The sequence below is a fragment of the Hyaena hyaena genome, unplaced genomic scaffold (genome assembly GCF_003009895.1).
Source record: "Hyaena hyaena isolate Hyena2069 unplaced genomic scaffold, ASM300989v1 scaffold_56, whole genome shotgun sequence".
Classification (NCBI taxonomy): Eukaryota; Metazoa; Chordata; class Mammalia; order Carnivora; family Hyaenidae; genus Hyaena; species Hyaena hyaena.
The window spans coordinates 768854-789006 of record NW_024080688.1 but is presented as its reverse complement, the minus strand read 5'-3'; the positions used below and the strand labels follow the sequence as shown (position 1 = coordinate 789006).

General features: G+C 42.4%; 1 protein-coding gene and 1 pseudogene across 6 annotated transcripts in view; one reads left to right on the top strand and one right to left on the bottom strand.

The window, feature by feature from the left end:
- Window positions 1-20153, top strand: part of IFT122 (intraflagellar transport 122) — a 73404-nt gene that overhangs the window by 9158 nt on the left and 44093 nt on the right. For 5 of the 6 annotated variants that reach the window (XM_039231428.1, XM_039231426.1, XM_039231425.1 and 2 more), the window contains exons 3-9: window positions 87-171; window positions 5765-5843; window positions 7554-7630; window positions 9927-9993; window positions 10947-11093; window positions 12133-12309; window positions 14236-14311. In XM_039231428.1, the coding sequence (XP_039087359.1) occupies window positions 87-171; window positions 5765-5843; window positions 7554-7630; window positions 9927-9993; window positions 10947-11093; window positions 12133-12309; window positions 14236-14311 (708 nt within the window). The remainder of the gene's footprint in view (window positions 1-86; window positions 172-5764; window positions 5844-7553; window positions 7631-9926; window positions 9994-10946; window positions 11094-12132; window positions 12310-14235; window positions 14312-20153) is intronic. The other variant, XM_039231429.1, reaches the window with a different exon arrangement.
- LOC120231323 lies at window positions 4351-5032 on the bottom strand (annotated as a pseudogene).

Below are 20153 nucleotides of genomic sequence, written 5' to 3'. Positions count from 1 at the left end.
TAAATAAAAAAAGCAGCAGCAACCTGCAGGAATTCTAACTAATGGACTCATGTGGATAATCTGTAATTTTGTGTCTTTTTTGCCAGGTTTATGACACCTCTGATGGCACCTTACTTCAGCCCCTAAAGGGACACAAAGATACTGTGTACTGTGTGGCATATGCAAAGGATGGTAAGAGGCTGTTCTGGTTTTATACTCTCTGTGACGGCCTCATGGCTACTCATTTTTCTCTTTAGTCACTCCTTAATTATTGTTAGTAAGCTAACATACAACTTGTGGTTGCAGAATTTAGTTAAATCTCTTATTTCATTTCAATAATTCAAGTCAATAAGTATTTATTGAGGGCCATCTATGTGCCAAGCATTATTCTAGGTCCTTGAGATAATTAAGTAAATTAAACAGTATGCTGGAAGTAAGGCAGAAGAAGGGGAACTGAGGACGCTGGGTGGGGCAGGGATGGGTATGGGAATGAATAGGGTGGTGACGGTGGGTTTATTGAGACAGGGACAGATGAGCAAAGTCTTGAGGGTGGAGAGGCAGTGAGAATCTGATAATGGGCATCCAGAGGAAGAGAGCTTCTTGCAAAGGGAAAAACCATTGCAAAGGCCCTAAGGTGGGCATGCGCCTTCCAGGGGCTTTTAGCGGAGAGAATCGGGAACAGTAAGGGATAAGGGTAGAGAGGTAATAGGTGTGGATACGGTGGCTAGATCGTGTGGCTGTTATAAGGACTTTGACTTAGATTCTTAATGAAAATGGGGAACCACTAAAGACTTCTGAGCAGAGGAGAGATTGATTTGATTTATGTTTTTAAAAGGATCCCTTTAGCTGATGTTTTGGAAACAGACTGTAGGGGGTGAGGGTTGGGGCAGGGAGACAGTGAAGAAAGCATCATTAGACAAGTTTTATAACACTAGTGACGGTGGCCCAGACCTCTGTGGGAGCCAAGGAAGTAGTAAGGAGTGGTCAGATTCTGGGTATGGTTTGAAGGTGCAGCAAATAGGATCGCCTGAAAGATGGTGTGTGTGGTGTGAAGAAAGTAGTCAGGTGTGGCTCCAAGGGTTTTGACCTGAGCTACTGAAAAGGTTGGAGTTGCTTTCCACTGAGATGGGAAAGGTTTCAGGTAGAGAAACTTACAGTGGAAGATCAGGAGTTCAGTTTAGGACATGTTGAATCCGAGAAACATTGATGCTGGAGGAGAGAAGGGGAGGACTTGCCAGGACAGAGTTGTTGAGTTGGCAAGAGGAGAGGGGACCCGTGACCTGGGTGGGACATGGTGGGAAGGTGGAAGGCACCACCACGGTGTTGGCAAGTGGGGGCATGTGGTATTAGGAATCTAATGGAAATTCTTTTCCATTCTTTCAGTGAAGTAGGAAGCAATGTCACCTGAGAGTGAGGATGGGGAGGGAGGTATCAGAGAGTTGAGGAGAAAAGAAAAACTGGAAAATTGCCACTTGGGAGAATGACTGAATGAATGTACTGTGAAATCCTAAGCAACACAAAAGGTCCACTTGAAGCTGGTTATGAATGGAAAATGAGATTCATTTCAGTGGTGTGATTATGTCTTTTTCTCTGCTACTTTGAGCTGCATAGATGCAGGGACAGGGGTGTTGGAGAGTTGGATTTAACCAAATTGGTAGGTTTGCAAGCACCTCTGAAGATGAAATAGGAGGGCAAGGGAGTGGAGGATGTATGCAAAGCAGTGATTATATACATTGACTTTGAACTATCGGCCATTGTAATGAGGGATTAGAGGACCACAACGGGGTGGGCAGTGGAGAGGCTCTGGTGGACTTGAAGGGTTACTGGATGTGGGGAGGTTATAAAGAGGAGACGTGGCAGTCGAGAATGGTGAATCCTCCATGTGGGATTGGTGGAAAGAACATGGGCTTTGGAATGAGATGGCTCTAAGTTCCACTCCCAAAGGTTCTGGAAGTTTGAGGTACTTATTGAGTCCCTTTGAGTCTCAATTTCCTCATGTGTCATGCGGATATAGGATGAGAGGTTACACTCTGTGACCACTGCTGAGAAGGCACAGAATTGGGATGTTCTAGTGCTTGAATGAACCTTGGAGATCATTCAGGTTCCAGGTTTTTAACTTCTTTTGGATGATGAACCTCTTTGAGAATCCAACGAAAGCTCTAGACCTCTTCAGAGAAAAGTGCAAATTCTTCCTATAAACACACAATTTTGTGGGTATAGTTTCAGTCTCATCTAGCCCAGTGTCTTCATTTTAGCCCGACGTAAAGACATGGTAAAGTCAAGTAACCTGCTAAAGTCATGTGGAAAGTTAGTGGCAAAAGCAACATTATTTCTTGTCTCATAGTCAAGTGTGCTGTGCCACAGTAGCAATAGTTTTTTTGTTTTGGGTTTTTTTGGTTTTTTTTTTTCTTTTTGGGTTGTTTTGTTTTGTTTTATGTGCATGTTTGAGTTCAAATTCAGAGTAATGCCGTGAGAAGGCCTTTGGGTCTCTGGAGTTTATAAGCCTAGGGACTCTTTGGCTTGCTTTGCCACCAGGGCCCTTGAGGGTGTCAGAGTGTGGCCTGCCATTAGTGGCATTTGTCAGCATTTGCAGAGTTCGGTCACACACATCATTAGGTCTGATCTTCCCAACAACACTCTGAAGCACTCAGGGAAGGAGTTTCCAGCTCCTCTCATGGAGGAGAAAACAGGCTTGGAGCAATTTACAGGTGACGGTGGCAGAGCGGGGCCTGCCCCAGGCCCTCCGACCACAGAGGCCTCGAGCCCTCTAGTGCTTCATGCTGCCTCTTCATGACACTCACATCATGATTCAGAAGTCTTAGTTCCTCTAAATTGGCCTTTTCTCCTTGGATCTAGAAAGGGAAATACTCTCAATTGTGGTATTGCTCTTTAAATGTGCTTGTTTCCGGTGTCTCCCTTAAGTTTAATAAATATTTAATAAGTAACCATGACATAAAGATGTGTAAGAACTAGTTTTTTGGTTCAAGAAAAATGAGACAATATGAAGATATAATTGTAATAATAGCTAATATATATTTTTTTTAGCATTGATTCTATTCTGGGTATTGTCTGAAATATTTTAATCTCATTTAATCGTTTCAACAACTGTGAGGTGAATGCACTTGTTGCAGCCATTTTTCAGATGAGGAGATGAAAGCATGGAGATGTTCAGGAACTTATTTCAGGTGCTGCAGCTGGTACCTTCCCTGGGAATTCCAACTCACACTCCAGCCCCTAGCCCATAGTCTCTGTCACCTGCTGTCCCCGTCTGCCGGTGCTGGGGCAGGAGTAACAGAAATAAGAACAAATCAAAGCAGCTTCTGTGTCTTTGGTGTGGATGCAGCAGTGTCATATGGCTCACCCAGATATCCACTGTTCCAGCCATTGTGACAGGTGTTTTACCAATATTTTAGTTGTCCCCCCCTACCCCCAGAGCCTCTCAGGAAGGAGTTATTATCCCTTTATGTTTCAGATGTAGAAGCTCAGAAAACAGTGACTTGCCCAGAGGTCAGCTTCTACTTGCCTTAAGAACAAAGTCTAAAAAGGGGCACCTTGGTGGCTCAGTTGGTTCAGTTGGTTGGGTGTCTGACTTCAGCTCAGGTCATGATCTCATGGTTCCTGGGTTCGAGTCCCACGTCGGGCTCTGTGCTTACAGCTCAGAGCCTGGAGCCTGTTTCAGATTCTGTGTCTCCCTCTCTCTTTGACCCTCCCCTGCTCACGCTGTCTCTCTCTCTCTCTCAAAAATAAAACATAAAAAAAAGTAAAAAAATAAATAAAAAGCCTTAAGAAAGTTTACAAAATCTGGCCCATGACTAATTCTTTTTTTTTTTTAAATATAGTTTATTGACAATTGGCTAACATATAGTGTATAAAGTATGGTTTTGGGGGTAGATTCTTGTGGTTCATCGTTTGCATATAACACCTAGCGCTCCTCCCAACAAATGTACCCCTCAATGCCCCATCACCCATTTCCCCTCTCCCCAACACCCCCCATCAGCTGTCAGGTTGTTGTCTGTATTTAAGAGTCTCTTATGGTTTGCCTTCCTCCCTTTCTGTTTGTAACTATTTTTCCCCCTTTCCCTTCTTCCCCCATGGTCTTCCATTAAGTTTCTCAAGATGCACATATGAGTGAAAACATATGATACCTGTCTTTCTTTGACTGACTTATTTCACTCAGCATAATTCTTTGGTTAATTCTTTAGTGTTATCTCTCACCAGAGTAGGTGAAGTCTCCCTATTGTGTGTTGCATTGATACCCTGCCCCACTTCTAAGTACTACTTGCAAATTTGCAACAATGTAATTAATAAGTAATTCCTTATTATATGTTGCCTCTCTCTGGTCTGTTCTTTCATGATTTTTAAAAAATTTTAAAAACTTTAATACAGTTCAAATCAGTGTGCTAGGTTCATTTCAGCTCCTTCAGTGCCAGACCTAGGGGCAGGGACTGCTTCAGTTTCTCTTCTTTCTCTTTGTGATGACCAAAGTGTAAAGGGATCTGCTGTATCGACCCTTAAACTTCATGTTATCCTTATTATTATTTTATTTTATTTATTTTAAAAATGTTTTATTTATTTTTGAGAGAGAAAGATGGGGACAGAGGATCCAAAGCAGGCTCTGCGCTGACAGCAATGAGCCCAATGTGGGGCTCAAACTCACGAACTGTAAGGTCATGACCTAAGCCGAAACTGGATGTTCAACTGACTAAGCCACCCAGGTGCCCCATACTTATTTCTCTTGATCTTGATGGATTTGGCATCCTTTCACCTGGATGTGAGCAGGAAGTCCTTGATTTCTTTAATTTGGCAGGGCGTGGCAACGAAGGGCGCAGGGGAGCACGCAGCCAGAACCACCCGAGAGACCTAGTCCATTCTTTCATAAAGCCCAAGTAGTGTGGACATGAAAATCTCATTTGTTGGTCTTGCTTAAAGCCTTTCTTTGGGTCGAAAAACAAGATGTTGACTATGGTCATGAAGCTTCTAGAGATCTATCCCCCACCCACCTCCTCCTTGGCTCTTGGTATTTCATGCTGCTGCCTCTCAGCTGCTCAGACATACCAGGCTTTTCTTACCTCAGGGCCTTTGTGTATTTTTTCTATCCATGTGGATGGGTCTTTTGCCTCTACCTGGCTAAGCTTTGCTCATTCTTTAGGTCTCAACTGAAGATTTTCCTCCTGAAAAGGTTTTCCCTCATCTAAATTAGGTCCCACAGTCATTCTGTTTCCTAGGACTCATTTCTTTTCTTAGCACATTATGTTCATGTTGGATTAAACTCATTCAATGCCTACTGTTCCCACTCCACTAAACTCTTTGAAGGGAGGGATTATGTATGCTTTAATTACTACTTAATCCTCAGCATAGAACATGATACTAGCATGTAGTAGGCCCTCAATACATGTTTGTTTACTCACTGCCAGACAAAGTAAAATTTGAATCCAAACTTCCTGAACTGCCACCCAGTACTGATAAGAAAAAGAAGTAGAGGGGTGCCTGGATGACTGAGTGGGTTAAGCATCCAACTCTTGATTTTGGCTCAGGTTGTGATCCCAGAATAGTGGGATTAAGCCCCATGTCGGGCTTCATGCTGAGTGCGGAGCCTGCTTAAGATCCTCTCTCTCTCTCTTTCCCTCCCCCCTTTTATTTTTCTCCCCCCCCCCCAAAAAAGTAGAGAAGCTGCTGATACTAGTTACCTTAAAGAACTAGTTTTCTAAGAAACTCCTTTCTAGGAAATACTCTTTGGGAAATGCTGGTTTAAAACAAATGTGAGTTTTCTTTTTAAAACTTTTAGGCAAGCGCTTTGCTTCTGGATCGGCTGATAAAAGTGTTATTATCTGGACCTCAAAATTGGAAGGCATTCTGAAGTACACGTAAGTAACAATTTGGGTGTGCAGTATTATTAGTTTGGCTCTTATTGAGTTATTGCAGCAAAAGCCCCTTAGAAATAATATAAGGAAGAACTTTTTTCTCTACAGTTGAGTTTGAGGTTAAGTTACAGAAAAGAGTGTATGGTGGGCACAGGAAAGTTGGATAATGAACAAATGAATGAACATTTCTTGAGCACGACTAGCCTGGCCAGCACTGAGCTAGGTGTTTTCATGTAGCTCAATTTAGTTAATCTGACACCGTAAATCCCACCTGACTCCATCCTGTCCCCTTCTAATGCCCCCGTTTCAGGGAGTGGCCTCACATCCACCCAGTTTCAACAGCCAGAAACTTGGAGACAGTGTGCACAAGGCTTCCTCTCTGCAGAGCCCTTGCTTCTGTTCTTCCCGTTCCTCCCCAAGGCCAACCCCCATGTGCTCTGTAGATCTCAGGCTTATATGTTGCTGCTTTGTGCAGCCATTCCTGCCCCTCTAGAATCAGTCAGGTCTCCTTCCTGGAATTTCTCACAGTTGTAGTTTTACATTTATTCTGGTGATTGATGGATATCTCCCATCAGCCTGTAAACTCCATGAAGGCAAACACGGCATCTATTTTTGCTGACCCTTGTGTCCCTGATGCCTGGTACAATGCCTGGCAAAGAATCAGTACTTCACATATTTTTTTCTTTTTAATTGTGGTGAAATACACATAACATAAATTAATCATCTTAACCAGTTTTTCAGTGTACAGTTCAGTCATGAAGTGCATTCATGTTGTTATATAAAACCTCCATCTCTTCATCTTGCAAAACCAAAACTCTGTACCCATTAAACAAATGCTATTCCCTGGACCCTCAACCCTTGGCAATCACTATTTTACTTTCTGTCTCTATGAATTTGACTTCTCTAGGCACCTCATGTAAGCAGATCATACAGTATCTATCCTTTTGTGATTGGTTTATTCACTTAGCCTAATGTTCTCTAGGTTTATCCATGTATTAGAATTCCTTTCCTTTTTAGGGCTGAGTTATATTCTAGTATATATATACACATATATAGCACATTTTGTTTATCCCTTCATCTGTTATTGATGGACATTGAGTTGCTTCTATTTCTTGGATATTTTGAATAATGCTGTTATGAACATGGATATACACATCAATGAACAACTTTTGAATGAGTGAATGAATGAATTGATGAATGAGGTTATAAGCAAAGCATTACCCAGAAGTGAGGAAATGAAACAGGCTGAGATGACACGTGTGGTACATGATTCACTCGGCTTTCACTATTGTCTCAGGATTTGCCGTGTTTCCGATCTTGGCCTGTGACATCCTCATTGCATCTCCGTCCTGTGTTTCCAGGCCTCCACAAAGCAATACTTAATAGCCGTGAATAAAGCAATTCATGTGCACCTGGTGCTAGGCTAGGTACTTTACATCATTATCAGCTCACAAACCAGAGGTACCAAGAACGCTGGTCCTGGAGGAGGTTGCCTTTAAACTAGGCCATCTTGTGGGTAATGTTTAAGAGAGGAAGATGGTGAGTGAGGGGCAGTCCAGCAGAGGAGACTTCATCCCTGTGCTTTTTGTTGGTCACTGGCATAAGAATCTGTGGTGTGTAGTCAGACTGTGGGCTCATCACGAAATTGTCAGTTGCTGCCACTGAAGCATCTGTGGTTTGCCGCATAATAACCTATAGGTGTTTACTTCCTAGGCACAATGATTCTATCCAGTGTGTCTCCTACAACCCTGTTACCCACCAACTGGCATCTTGTTCCTCTAATGACTTTGGTAAGTTCTGATTCCTGATGTCTTGTCCCAAAATTACTGAAAATCTGGGCAAAAAAATGTTGAAATGCATTCAGAATGTGGTGGTTTTTGTCCTGAGGGAGTTAATGCTACTTCCCTCCTGTCAATAGCTGAGGGGAGGCTGACACTTCTTCTTTAAATTGTAGAGAAACCAAAAGAGGGAATGGTGACATTGAGTCTGGCATGAAATCTGGGAGCCAGTAGGAAGGGCCCCAGGGAGGGAAATGGCAAGAAGGGCGGGAGAGCACAGGCATAACTTTGCGTTGCTGCCTCTGGGGATCCTTCCCACCTCATCTGGCAGGAAGCGGTAATTGTCTCCACTTCTGTGTCTCCCAACATCCTTGTATGTGTAGTGTGTCACCATTTCTTGTCTGGTGGCTGTAGCTGTCCTTCCTGAGGGGCTTGATGCCTTCAGGAGCTCACTGTGGCCCCACTCATGGCATTGGCATGGTGCTGGCACAGAGGCCAGTGAAAGGGCCCTTGAGGCAGGGAAGGAAGGAGCAGAGGCCTGTAGGTTATCTCCCCATTTAAGGCCAATTTTGCTTTCAGCTCATCAGTTCTGTCTTACTTGCTGAGAGTGGGTACAATAGAACAGCCATTACCGAGGAGTGAGAGACCATGTAATCCCTCTCAGTATTTCAGTGTCCTTATCTCAGATGAACACATTCCTACCTGTCTATTTCACTGCCAGAGTGACAGAGTTCTGAGGTTTAAGAGAGAGAATATAATTGAAAGCACATTGTATAAGAGGGAAAGGGACGGTCATTCATTAAAAATGTTAACCCCTATGTGAGGCATTGGTCTATGTGCTTACTTTTTTGTTGTTTATTTATTCTGAAAGAGAGAGAACATGCACAGGTGTATATGTGAGCCCGGGAGGGACAGAGAGAGAGAGGGAGAGAGAGAATCCCAACACAGGGCTTGATATCACGAATCGTGAGACTGTCAAAAATCAAGAGTTGGACCCTTAACTGACTGAGCCCCCATATGCCCCTTTGGGCTTACTTTTGTGATTAAAAAGAAAACTTATAATCCCTGCCCTCAAAGAGCCTGTGGTTTGAGGCAGGTGGGGGTGTAGAATTTGTAAAAACAGAACATCAAGTAATAGTGATGATAATAACAATAATAATAATATTTGTTGAATGCTTGTGATGTGCTAGGCACTGTGCTGAGAGTTAAAATGAATTTGTTGGAGCTCTATGACCACCCCTATGGTCAGATATTCTCTTTCCCACACCACTGATGAAAAAGAACCGGGACTTAGAGTAGTTTGGTGACTCACTTGAGGTTGCCCAGCCGATAAGTGGTGGGACCAGGGCTTGGACCTAGGCCATGCAGTTGTATCTAGAGCATGATCTGGTAAGTAGTGCTGAGGGAGGCCCAGGAGGGAGAGCTTTCCTCTGCTGGAGGCTCCGGGCAGGCTCAGTGGAGCACAGATAAGATGTACACAGCTTGAAAATTTGGGGGAGGCATTCTGGACGAGGGAGACAGAGAAACAAATAGCTTGTTTGATGTTGCATCTTGTCATGTAAATATATTATTGCCCTGGATTTATCTTCCTGATCGTACTTCATGGCTCAGGCAAAGAGTAGAATTTGTTTATGTTGCCTAGACATAATGCCTGTTATAGGGCACTGAGCCAATAGCAGGAGGGGGTAAACCAAAACTGGCCAGTGTGGCGTGGACAGGGCACAGCCTAGACAGTGTGCTGTCAGTGAGGCCTGGGTGAGGAAACTGATTTTCAGGATGCAACGTTCATTACTTTGAATGCTAAGTTGTACTCTGGTTGTAATGTAATAGTTAAGAACTGTGAAGTTGCCATTTCTTTGAGTTAAACCTCTGAAAAGTTGGCTAGAAATTCACCAATCTACCTTGCTTTTTTTTCTTTTTCTTTTGAAATAACTATAGATTTGCTGTCATGTGCAAAGATAGTAGAGAGTTCTACCAGGAAACGGGGCCTGGCACAGCATGTGTATATAGTTCTGTCATTTCATCACCTGTGTAGATTACCATCACCACAAAGACACTCCTTTAACTCCATCCCCTTCCTGTTATCCCTACCCCCTGGCACCTGGTAACTGTTAAGCTGTTCTCCATATCTATAGAATTTTGCCATGTTGAGAATGTTGTAAAATGAAATCATATAGTACAAGACTTTTTGAGATTGGCTTTTTCATACAGCATAAAGCCCTGGAGGTGTCTCAATAGTTTGTTTCTCTTTATTGCTGAGTAATATTCCATCTAATCTTATCTTCCTTTATATTATTTTGTGTTGAAGGCTTGTGGTCTCCTGAACAGAAGTCTGTCTCCAAACATAAATCCAGTAGCAAGATCACCTGTTGCAGGTGGGTTAAAGGCAGCTCCGAAGGTAGGCTGTATAGTCACTCCTCTTCCAAACGGACTCTTAAAATCTGGTTAGGTCACATAGTGGAAATGTTCTTGTGTGACCTAGTTAGTTTGGGCCCCTATATTTTCTCTTTTGTTGTCTACTTCATGGGAAGGACCTGTGCCTTTGATCATCAAGCAAAAGAGAACGACAAGTTGCCTTCCTGTAATTATCTAGCAATAAGTCTCCTCAGCTAGAAAGCTATACTCAGTGGCAGTTTTCGCACCTTGGAGGTGTGAGGCTGTCCTTGTCCAGGCTGCATGTGTGCTAGAGAAAGCATAGGCTTTGATACTAGATCTGGATTTGAATCCAGATTTAGTCACTGACAGGCTCTGTGACCTTAGGAGCTTCCTCATTTTACAAATAGAGATAAAAATACTGACTCGATAGGGCTGTTGTGAAATGTGCACAAACTAATGAGTATAAAGCAGGTAGCACAGTACCTGATATAGTAGAGACTATAAACGGTAGCTACTCTGGCTGTGTACCTTCTGAGTGTAGCCATTCTTTCATTCAACATCTGTTAAGCACTTACCTATGTGAGAAGCTAGGAATACACCAAGACACAGATTCTGTTCTTAGGTGCTCTTGAAGTAGGAGGAGGTTGAAATGGTGAGTGGGGAAGGGAGACTGGCTCGGTGTTGCAGGCACAAGCTACGGGCTTTCATGGAGGTGTGTACAGAAAACCGTGGGAACTCAGGAAAAGGTGATACTGCCTTCACATCTCACTGTTGATTTTAAAAATAAATGGGGCTTGAAGTTCAGTGTTCTGATTTTTACATCCAGACCAGGCTGAGCCCTTCTGTTACTGCCTCATTAGACTGTATTTTGACCAAGGCATCATTCTCACTGGTTTTGCCTTCTGTGTGTCCCTTTCCCTCTCCCCATGCCCTTTATTGGTTGTATGAACAGCTGGACAAATGATGGTCAGTACCTGGCTCTAGGGATGTTCAATGGGATCATCAGCATACGGAACAAAAATGGCGAGGAAAAAGTGAAGATTGAGCGGCCGGGGGGCTCTCTCTCCCCCATCTGGTCCATCTGCTGGAACCCTTCCAGGTGATCTTATAGCTGTCCTCCTTCTGACACAAATACTGTGAAGAAAAGGGCGTTCTCAGTAGGCTGAATTCTCTTCCTAAGGTGTCCATCCATTCAGAAGCTTCTCATTCCATTTGACTGATCTGTTTTGGAACCCATTCCATTTGAATGGAATTTTTTAAGAGCCCATCTTGAGTTTTGGAATGAATCCCAGAGATTTTAGCTAAGCAGATGAACTATCTAGGCCAGCCCAAAGCGTGCGCGTGTGCGTGTGCGTGTGTGTGTATGTGTGTGTGCATGTGCTACAGAAAGCCTATTTCTTTATGAATTAATAGCTCACCTGTTTGCTGTGACTTTATTTTGGTCTTTTCCCTTTTTCATTTCTTCCCTTCAATTCTGGGCAGAACATGTGCCCACCCAATAATGAATAGCTGTTTCATGTGCCTTTTTTGCTGCCCTTGCCAAAAAAGTAAAAATTAAGTCTAGAAATGTCCTCAGAGCCTATAGTTCCACAAACAATTGTCGTCTACCTTCTCAAACCTTACACACGCTTTCTGTCTTCTGCCTGTGTGACTCTAAGGGTAGACTAATAGCTTTAGGTGCTATTTGCATAATTTGTATAATCCTCTCATATTAATAAATTCCCAGCATCCCCCACAAAGTCATCTGAAGTAAAGGACTTAATTGTTTATCAGCCCAATGTCATTTTACATGTGGTACCTACTTGATTTACAAGCTTGTTTGATTCCATTGCCTTTCTTACACCCAATTATTATGCTTCTTCCTGAATAATTGTGTCCAGCCGCGGGCTGCACCATGCATCTCTAATGCCTCTGAAGGCCATTAGCCTACCCCAGAGTTTCTGCTGTTTGATTTTGTGGCCACAGATGACTTTGTGGCTTCATGGTACCATTTTTAATTCATGAGAAGCAGGATGCCCAGTATACCTGGTTGCTGTCCTCTTCCGGGCAGAGTTCAGAGCTTCTTGACAGGTTTTGAAATTATAGCTTTAGTGCAGTTCTAGGCAACGTGATTGTGAACAACCACTTACTATCTACAGCCGATGGGAGAGTTTCTGGATGAACAGAGAAAACGAGGATGACGAGGAAGTCATTGTCAACACATATTTTCAGGAAATCCCTTCCACTGTGAAGTCAGCAGTGTACAGTAGTCAGGGTAGTGAGGCAGAGGAGGAAGAACCAGACGAAGAGGACGACAGTCTCAGGGACGACAACTCGTGAGTGTGTCCCGAGGAGCAAGAACCCCCCTTGGAAGGGTTGAGGCCCCAGCATAGACCTGCCAGGCAGACACTGCTCTGAAGTCCCTTTCTAAGAGGGGTTGGGGGAATTGTCAGTGAAAGCTTCCCCAGTAAGGGGGAGAGGCCACCCTTATAATTTGTGTTATAAAATTATTCTTCGGGAAACTTAGAAAATACTGAAAAGTCTAAAGGAGAAAGTTCAATTTTTTTTATAAAACCCTGTCTCCTGAGGGAATCATTATTAGCATTTCAGTGTATTTCCCTCTCAGTCTTTCAGTGTGTTCATATGATTAACTAAATCGTATCTGGCCTTCTTTTTTTCCACTTGGCCATCATAAAGTGAACTCTTTCAAGTAACAGTGATCCTTTTAAAAACAGGATTTTTAATACCTGCATAGGATACGCTGTGTGGATGTACCATAATTCATTTAACACTCCCTCTAGTACTAGACACCTTTCTTAGTCTGTTCCCATACTATACCTTACCTTGCATTTGACAGGACATGTATCAGAGAGGAAGCCCTTGCCTTACCTACAATCCTCACACCCAAACCCTGGCTGTCTAGGCATTCTTTCTTCTTTTTGATAGAATTTACCTATAAGGAAAAGATTGGCCTACTGGAATGGGGAAATCTGAGGTAGCCAGGTTATTCTGATTGGGCAACAGTGATCTAGCTTGGGACTTTCCAAACTGTGCTCCATGATATCTGGGGTTCCTTGGAAGAAGGAGGTGGGAGGTAAGGGACAAGGAAAGAAGGAAAGGGTGGGCTTCAGGTCCCTATTTCTGCTTCAATCAGAAGAGCCCCTTTTGCTTGACATGAGTTTTTGTCCCACTGCTAGGAATAAAAAGGGAAAAAGGAGGTTGAAAATCACTAGTCCAGCTCATGTATGTGACCTCTGTAAGAAGGTTCACAATGGGCTGGGTTCCTGGATTGTGTTTGGACCTCATATGAATCCTACTGAGTTCACCTGCAGGTCCCTTCCTGTTAACATCCCTCTCCATCTTCATCTTTTTTCCCTTAGTTGTGAATTAGTGCCTATATTTGCCAGTTTGCCACCCTTGGCTATATTTTGCAGATGGGGCTGCACCATACCTTGCCTGCATATCTAATGGTGCTACCAGATGACCACAGGCCCTGGGCTTGAATATTAAGAAACAAAGAGGAGGCAACATTAGGTGGAGTAAGACCAGGTCTCAAGGGCTGAGAATGTCTCTCTCTTGAACTAGATTCCCAAGTAGCTTAATCCCCAGCCTCAGCTGAAGAGGCTTCTCCTGTGTGCTGGTCCTACATCCCTAGTCCCAAGGCACTGATCCTGATAGGTAGTTAGTTTCAAAGACAAGTGTTGGTCTTCAGAAAGCCCACTATATTTTATTCGTCCTGTCAGAAACCATTTCACCTGTTTGAGGACCCCCAACTGTGAGAGAACTTATCTTAAGGTGTTGATTTTCTCTCTTCAGGAAGAGCAAGCAAGCTTTCCCTCTGTCCATTAAAAACTCAAACAACCCATTGCCTTTTCGTTGCAATAGACATGCTTTTCCACCATCTCCCCACATTTTATAGTACATAAGTGAAAAGCACTTGTGGCTCTACAACCTCGTTCTTTCTTAGCGCCGCTCTCAGGAAGCTTTGAAATGAGGGGTGTAGCTTCACTGTGGCAGAGGCCCAGCACCACAGCTCATGGGAGGGCATTTGGTGACATAACAGATCCCGGGAGGGTCATCCCACTGGACTGACCGATGGGTTGGCCCACATTACAACTTTTGGCCCCAGTATTGCTCTAGAACATTTGGTAATCTGAGAGTCTGGCCAGGGATTTCGTTTTCCTGTTGTTTGTTAAACCCTTGAGGTACAGTTATCAGTAGGCCATGGCCCCACATAACCTCTTTTGTCTTCTCTTGATTAGAGAGGAACATAATGACATCCTGGCTGTAGCTGATTGGGGACAGAAACTCTCCTTTTACCAACTGAGTGGAAAACAGGTATGTGATTCTGTACAAACCCAGTGGGAGATACAATTGCAATCATGCCTACTATAATGTGTTTTCACTTTCAGAGATGATATTTTTGGTAATTATATATTATTATTCTTGCTGGCTCCTGTTTTTGAGCATTTACCTTGATACTAGGTACTGTGCCCAGGCTTTCCATACTTTCTCTCATTTGATTTTTTAAAAAAAATTTTAATGTTTATTTATTTTTGAGAGAGAGGGCACAAGCAAGCATGAGAGAGCAGGAGAGGGGCAGAGAGAGATGGAGACAAAGAATCTGAACAGGCTCTAGGCTCTGAGCTATCAGCATGGAGCGCAACGTGGGGCTTGAACTCATGAACCATGAGTTCATGACCTGAGCCAAAGTCAGACGCTTAACTGCTTGAGCCACCCAGGCACCCCTCATTTAATTCTTACAAAACCCTGTAAAGTAGGTTCGCTGGTTATTAACTTTTTAGAAATGAGTAGACAAGACTCAGAGCATGAAATAAAGATTATATCCAAGGTCCCACACTGCTAGTAAATGAGTAGCACCTGAGATTGAAACCCAGCTTGTTCTGACTCTAAAGCCTTGGTCTTAAGTTATGACTCTACCTTCTTTTATTTGCTTTGTTAATTCTACAAACATTAATGAGCACCCACTTAGGTCAGCTCTTCACCTGTGCTAGGAGGTACCTACAAATAGCTGTAGAAGTTAATGCCTCTGTTTTGAGAGCTCACAAGCTAATAGGGACACAGTTGATAGCCAACAGTCCCAGTGCAGCATGATACACGGCATCTTTTTGTTTTTTAATGTTTTATTTATTTTTGAGAGAGAGAGCACAAGTGGGGGAAGGGCAGAGAGAGATGGGGAGACACAGAATCTGAAGCAGGATCTAGGCTGGGAGCTGTCAGCAGAGAGCCTGACACAGGGCTTGAACTCGTGAACCACAAGATCATGACCTGAGCCAAAGTTGGATGCTCAACCTACTGAGCCGACCCAGGCACCCTGATACATGACATCTTAAAGAGATGTATGGATCGACTGCCACGGGGACACAAAAAAGGATAACACCACTGCTTGGTGGAAATGGGAGATTTTGAGCAAGATAAGAGTTTGCTAGGCAGAGGACATTGGGAAGAGCATTTCAGGCAGTGGAGATAGCATCTACATAGGTAGGGAAGAATGAAGGTATATGTCAACTTGGGGAACAGTTGGTTATTCAGAGGGACTAGATCCCAAGAATTGTGGACAAAAGCTGGAACTAGAAAGGAAGATGGGGACATGATTCTAAAAGACCTGAGTAGTGTGAATTAGGAGTTTGAACTTCATATATTATAAGTATTTAGGAGTCATTGATTTAGGTAGGGAGTGACTTGGTCAGATTTCTGTTTCAGAAGAATTCCTTGTTTCTGTGGATGGTAGATTAAAATAGAACCTGGTGGTAGGAAAACCTGTTAGTCGTTGGGAGACACCAAGGATTAGACTGAAGGTAGTGGGGATGGCTTAGGTTTCCCAGCCAAGCCGGTGAGGAATAAAGCCTGTTCAATGGAGCCTTTTGTTTATAATACTCTTATTCCTCAAGAGGGGTTTCAGGTAGCCTAGCTTTGGGGCTATTTCTTTTCTACCTTATGATTTGTCATTTTTTTTCATAGTTGAGTAAAGACAAGATAAAAATAGATAGTGAAGTGTATTCTGACTTTCCCATGGCTGATTTCCCCAAATCCTCACTTTAATTGTCTTGTATCTAGCCCTGGCCTATCTGTTCATCCATTTGATGTGTGTGTATCATCATTCAACACATATTTATTGGTACGTCTATTGTGTCCAGGCACTGGGCATAGGTATTAGAAGTTCTTGGGAACAAATGACCACACTACCCAGAGAGAGAATGGAGTTTTGTTGCTACAGTGACAGTAAAAAAGAACTTGACCTGGTGGTCAGGGCTGTCAGAAATATCTTGCATGTATATAGCACTAGAGCTCATGTTGTGGCCCAGAGATTTTTAATGATAAGCAACCTCTGCTGAGGTAACCCACCTGGTTTGAGACAGTAAAATGTTTAGAATTAAATATAGGATGATGAAGTAAATCAAACCTATACTTTTGTGTTAGTCTTAGGCATATATAATTTGTGTATTTTTAGCTTTTTAAGTGTTTGTAATGTTTAAGGGTATCTGGATTAATGATGATAATAGCTAACATTTATTGAGTTTTAGGCATTGTATAAACTCTTTATAAGGTTAACTCTTTTAATCCCTGTAACAACTCTGTGAGGTATGTACTATTATCACCACTTTACATGTAAGAAAATTGAGGCACAGAGAGGTTCACTAACTGCCCCAAGTCACACAGTGTAGTTAGTGGCCAAGTCTGCTTTGGAATCCAGGCAGACTGGTGCTAGAATATCCATCAGATCTGTCTTGTGATGACCATTTAGAAGTTGTAATTGAGTAATCAATTTATACATCCGATTTTAAATTGAAAGATGTAAGAAAGTTTTAGTATGTACTTAAATAATATTGGAATGTTAAAGAGATTCATTATATTTTCTGTCTTGGGGTGGGGTAGGAGATGATTACTGATCTTCTTCAATCTGTACATTTATGTCTTTACTTTTTCACCAAATGTGGAATAATTCTTTGTTATTTCTTCAAATAATTTTTCTTCTTTATCCTCTCCTTTCCTTCTGGATCTCCAATTACATGTTAGACCTTTTGATATTGTTCTCCAGGTCACTGAGGCCCTGTTCATTTTTAAAATCTTCTTCCCCCTGCTCTGATCTGTTGCTCATTTTTCAACTTCATTGACTTTTCTGTCATCTGTAATATTTCTGTTAAGTCCATCCAGTGAATTTTTGTTTCAGTTATTTCATTTTTCAGTTCTAGGTTTCCATTTGGTTCTTTCATCCTGCTTGTTCATTCATTATAGGTATAGGTATATTTGCCTTTATAGCCTTGACCATAGTGTGATAGGTATTTTAACATTTTCATGTGCTAATTTGTATCTGAATTCTCTTGGAGTCATTATCTACTAGTTGTGTTTTCTGTTGAATATGGTTCACATTTTTCTGCTTTTTGGAATTTGGGGTTATATTCTGGATGTTGTAAATGATCCATCATAGGTACGTCATAGGGATTAGTTTCTGTTATGTTCCTCTGAGGATTATTTAATAAATAAACTTTTCTTAAAGTTTATTTATTTATTTTGAGAGAGAGAGAGAACACGCTGTAGCTGAGGTATTTTTTTATGTCCCTTTTATTTTTTATTTATTTTTTCTTTCATAGTTTATTATCAAGTTGGTTTCCATATAACACCCAATGCTCATCCCAACAAGTGCCCTCCTCCATGACCATCACCCCCCTTTCCCTCTCCCCAACTACGATCAGCCCTCAGTTTGTTCTCAGTATTCAAGAGTCTCTCATGATTTGGAACCCTCCATCTCCCCAACTATTTTTTCCCCTTCTTCTCCCCCATGCTCCTCTGTTAAGTTTCTCCTGATCCACTTGTTAAGTGAAAACATATGGTATCTGTCTTTCTCTGCCTGACTTATTTCACTCAGCATAACACCTTCGAGTTCCATCCATGTTGCTGTACACGGCCAGATTTCATTCTTTCTCATTGCCATGTAGTATTCCATTGTATAGATAAACCACATCTTCTTGATCCATTTGTCAGTTGATGCACATTTAGGCTCTTTCCATGATTTGGCTATTGTTGAAAGTGCTGCCATGAACATTGGGGTACATGTGCCCCTATGCATCAGCACTCCTGTATCCCTTGGGTAAATTCCTAGCAGTGCTATTGCTGGGTCATAGGGGAGTTCTACTGTTAATTTTCTGAGGAATCTCCACACTGTTTTCCAGAAGGGCTGCCCCGTTTCTCCACATCCTCACCAGCATCTATAGTCTCCTGATTTGTTCATTTTAGCCACTCTGACTAGCATGAGGTGGTATCTCAGTGTGGTTTTGATTTATATTTTCCTAATGTAGAGGGATGCTGAGCATCGTTTCATGTGTCTGTTGGCCATCTGGATGTCCTCTTTGGAGAAGTGACTGTTCCTATCTTCTGCCCATTTCTTCACTGAATTATTTGTTTTTCAGGTGTGGAGTTTGGTGAGTTCCTTATAGATTTTGGATACTAGCGCTTTATCTGATATGTCATTTGCAACTATCTTTTCCCATAGCTGAGCTTTTTAAAACAGGCAGTTAATGTTGCTGGATTCAACATTCAAACTCCATCTTTCTAGTGTGAGCAGCAGCTGAAGTCTCTATTCAGCTCTTTAGCCTTGCTAGGCTACTGTCATCTGCTCCACATGTGTGTAGTTCAAGGCGCTCTAGATATTCAACAGAGTGTATGTGCAGAATTTTGGCTTTCCCTCTGCATCTGTCTCTTTTCTGGGATTTCCCACCTCATTTTCAAGCTGTCGTGGCCACTCCAAATTCTGTGCTCATCCAGCAGGGTGCTGATAGGGCCTGTCCTCAGGCAAAAAGCCATTTAAAAAATGAGAAACTCACTTAGTGCCAGTCCTTTCTTCCAAATGCTCATGTGTTGGGGCGCCTGGGTGGCTTAGTCGGTTAAGCGTCTGACTTTCACTTAGGTCATGATCTCGCGGTTCGTGGGTTCGAGCCCTGCGTTGGGCTCTGTGCTGACTGCCAGCTCAGAGCCTGAAGCCTGTTTCCGTCTGTGACTCCCTCTCTCTCTGACCCTCCCCTGCTCACGCTGTCTCTCTCTCTCCTAGAAATAAATAAAACATTAAAAAAAAAAAATGCCCATGTGTCTTCAGTTTTTGTCCGCTTCTGGTTGCTCTGTAGTGCCTTCAGGTGGTTGTAATTTCTAGTCAGTTCAGCCTTCATAGTTGTTACCTGCAGGAAAGTTGGCCCAGTGGGAACTAGTGAGCCATTACCAGAAGCTGCAAACCTTCCATGTCATGACTCATGAGATTTTTTTTAGTTTTCTTACTAGATTTACTATCATTATGTAAGTACTAGAGGAATTTTGGTTGTTAGGCATTTAAAATTCTCATAAAGGAAAATTGAATATATAAAATTAATAATTACAATTTACAAATTAAAAATTTTTATTTTTTATTTTTTTTAACGTTTATTCATTTTTGAGAGACAGAGAGTGAGCTATGGAGGGGCAGAGAGAGAGAGGGAGTCACAGAATCTGAAGCAGGCTCCAGGCTCTGAGCTGTCAGCACAGAGCCTGACGCGGGGCTTGAACCCACGAACCATGAGATCCTGATGAGCCAAAGTCAGATGCTTAACTGACTAAGTCACCCAGCCACCCCCAAATTAATAATTGCATTTTAAATTAGTTTAAGGGAATCAACTAAGTTGTAAATGACACTAAGGGATTTTAAAATCTTTTCAAAATTTAATTCAGTAAATGATCAGAAGCCCCTTTTCAATCAGTTGTTTCCTTTTGCTAGACTTATAAATGGAAAATGTTTATAAATTGAACTTAAAAACTTAATGAAAAACCAAGTTTTTAGGATTATTTCTTTAATAAGCTATGGTTGTGAGGTTTTTTTTTAACTATTAGTTTAACAATGGTAATCATAAATAGTCTTTTTCTTCACAAAAACATCCTCAGGGCAGCACAAAATTCCAGTGACAATAAGGTGCTTGGGCTTTAACAGGTAGTAAGGGGAGTGGAGACATCAAATTAAACCTGTAACCACAGAGCATTGAGAGCAGTGCTGTGGGGGAGGTGAGCACAGGGCCATGGGAGCACAAAGGAGGGAGCACCCTCAGGTTGGGTGAGGAGACAGGGGGTGTTTTTGCAGGAGATGACACCTGGTGGAGAGAGAGGGGGAGGACACTCCTGGCTGGGGCTAGGGTGGGGTGGA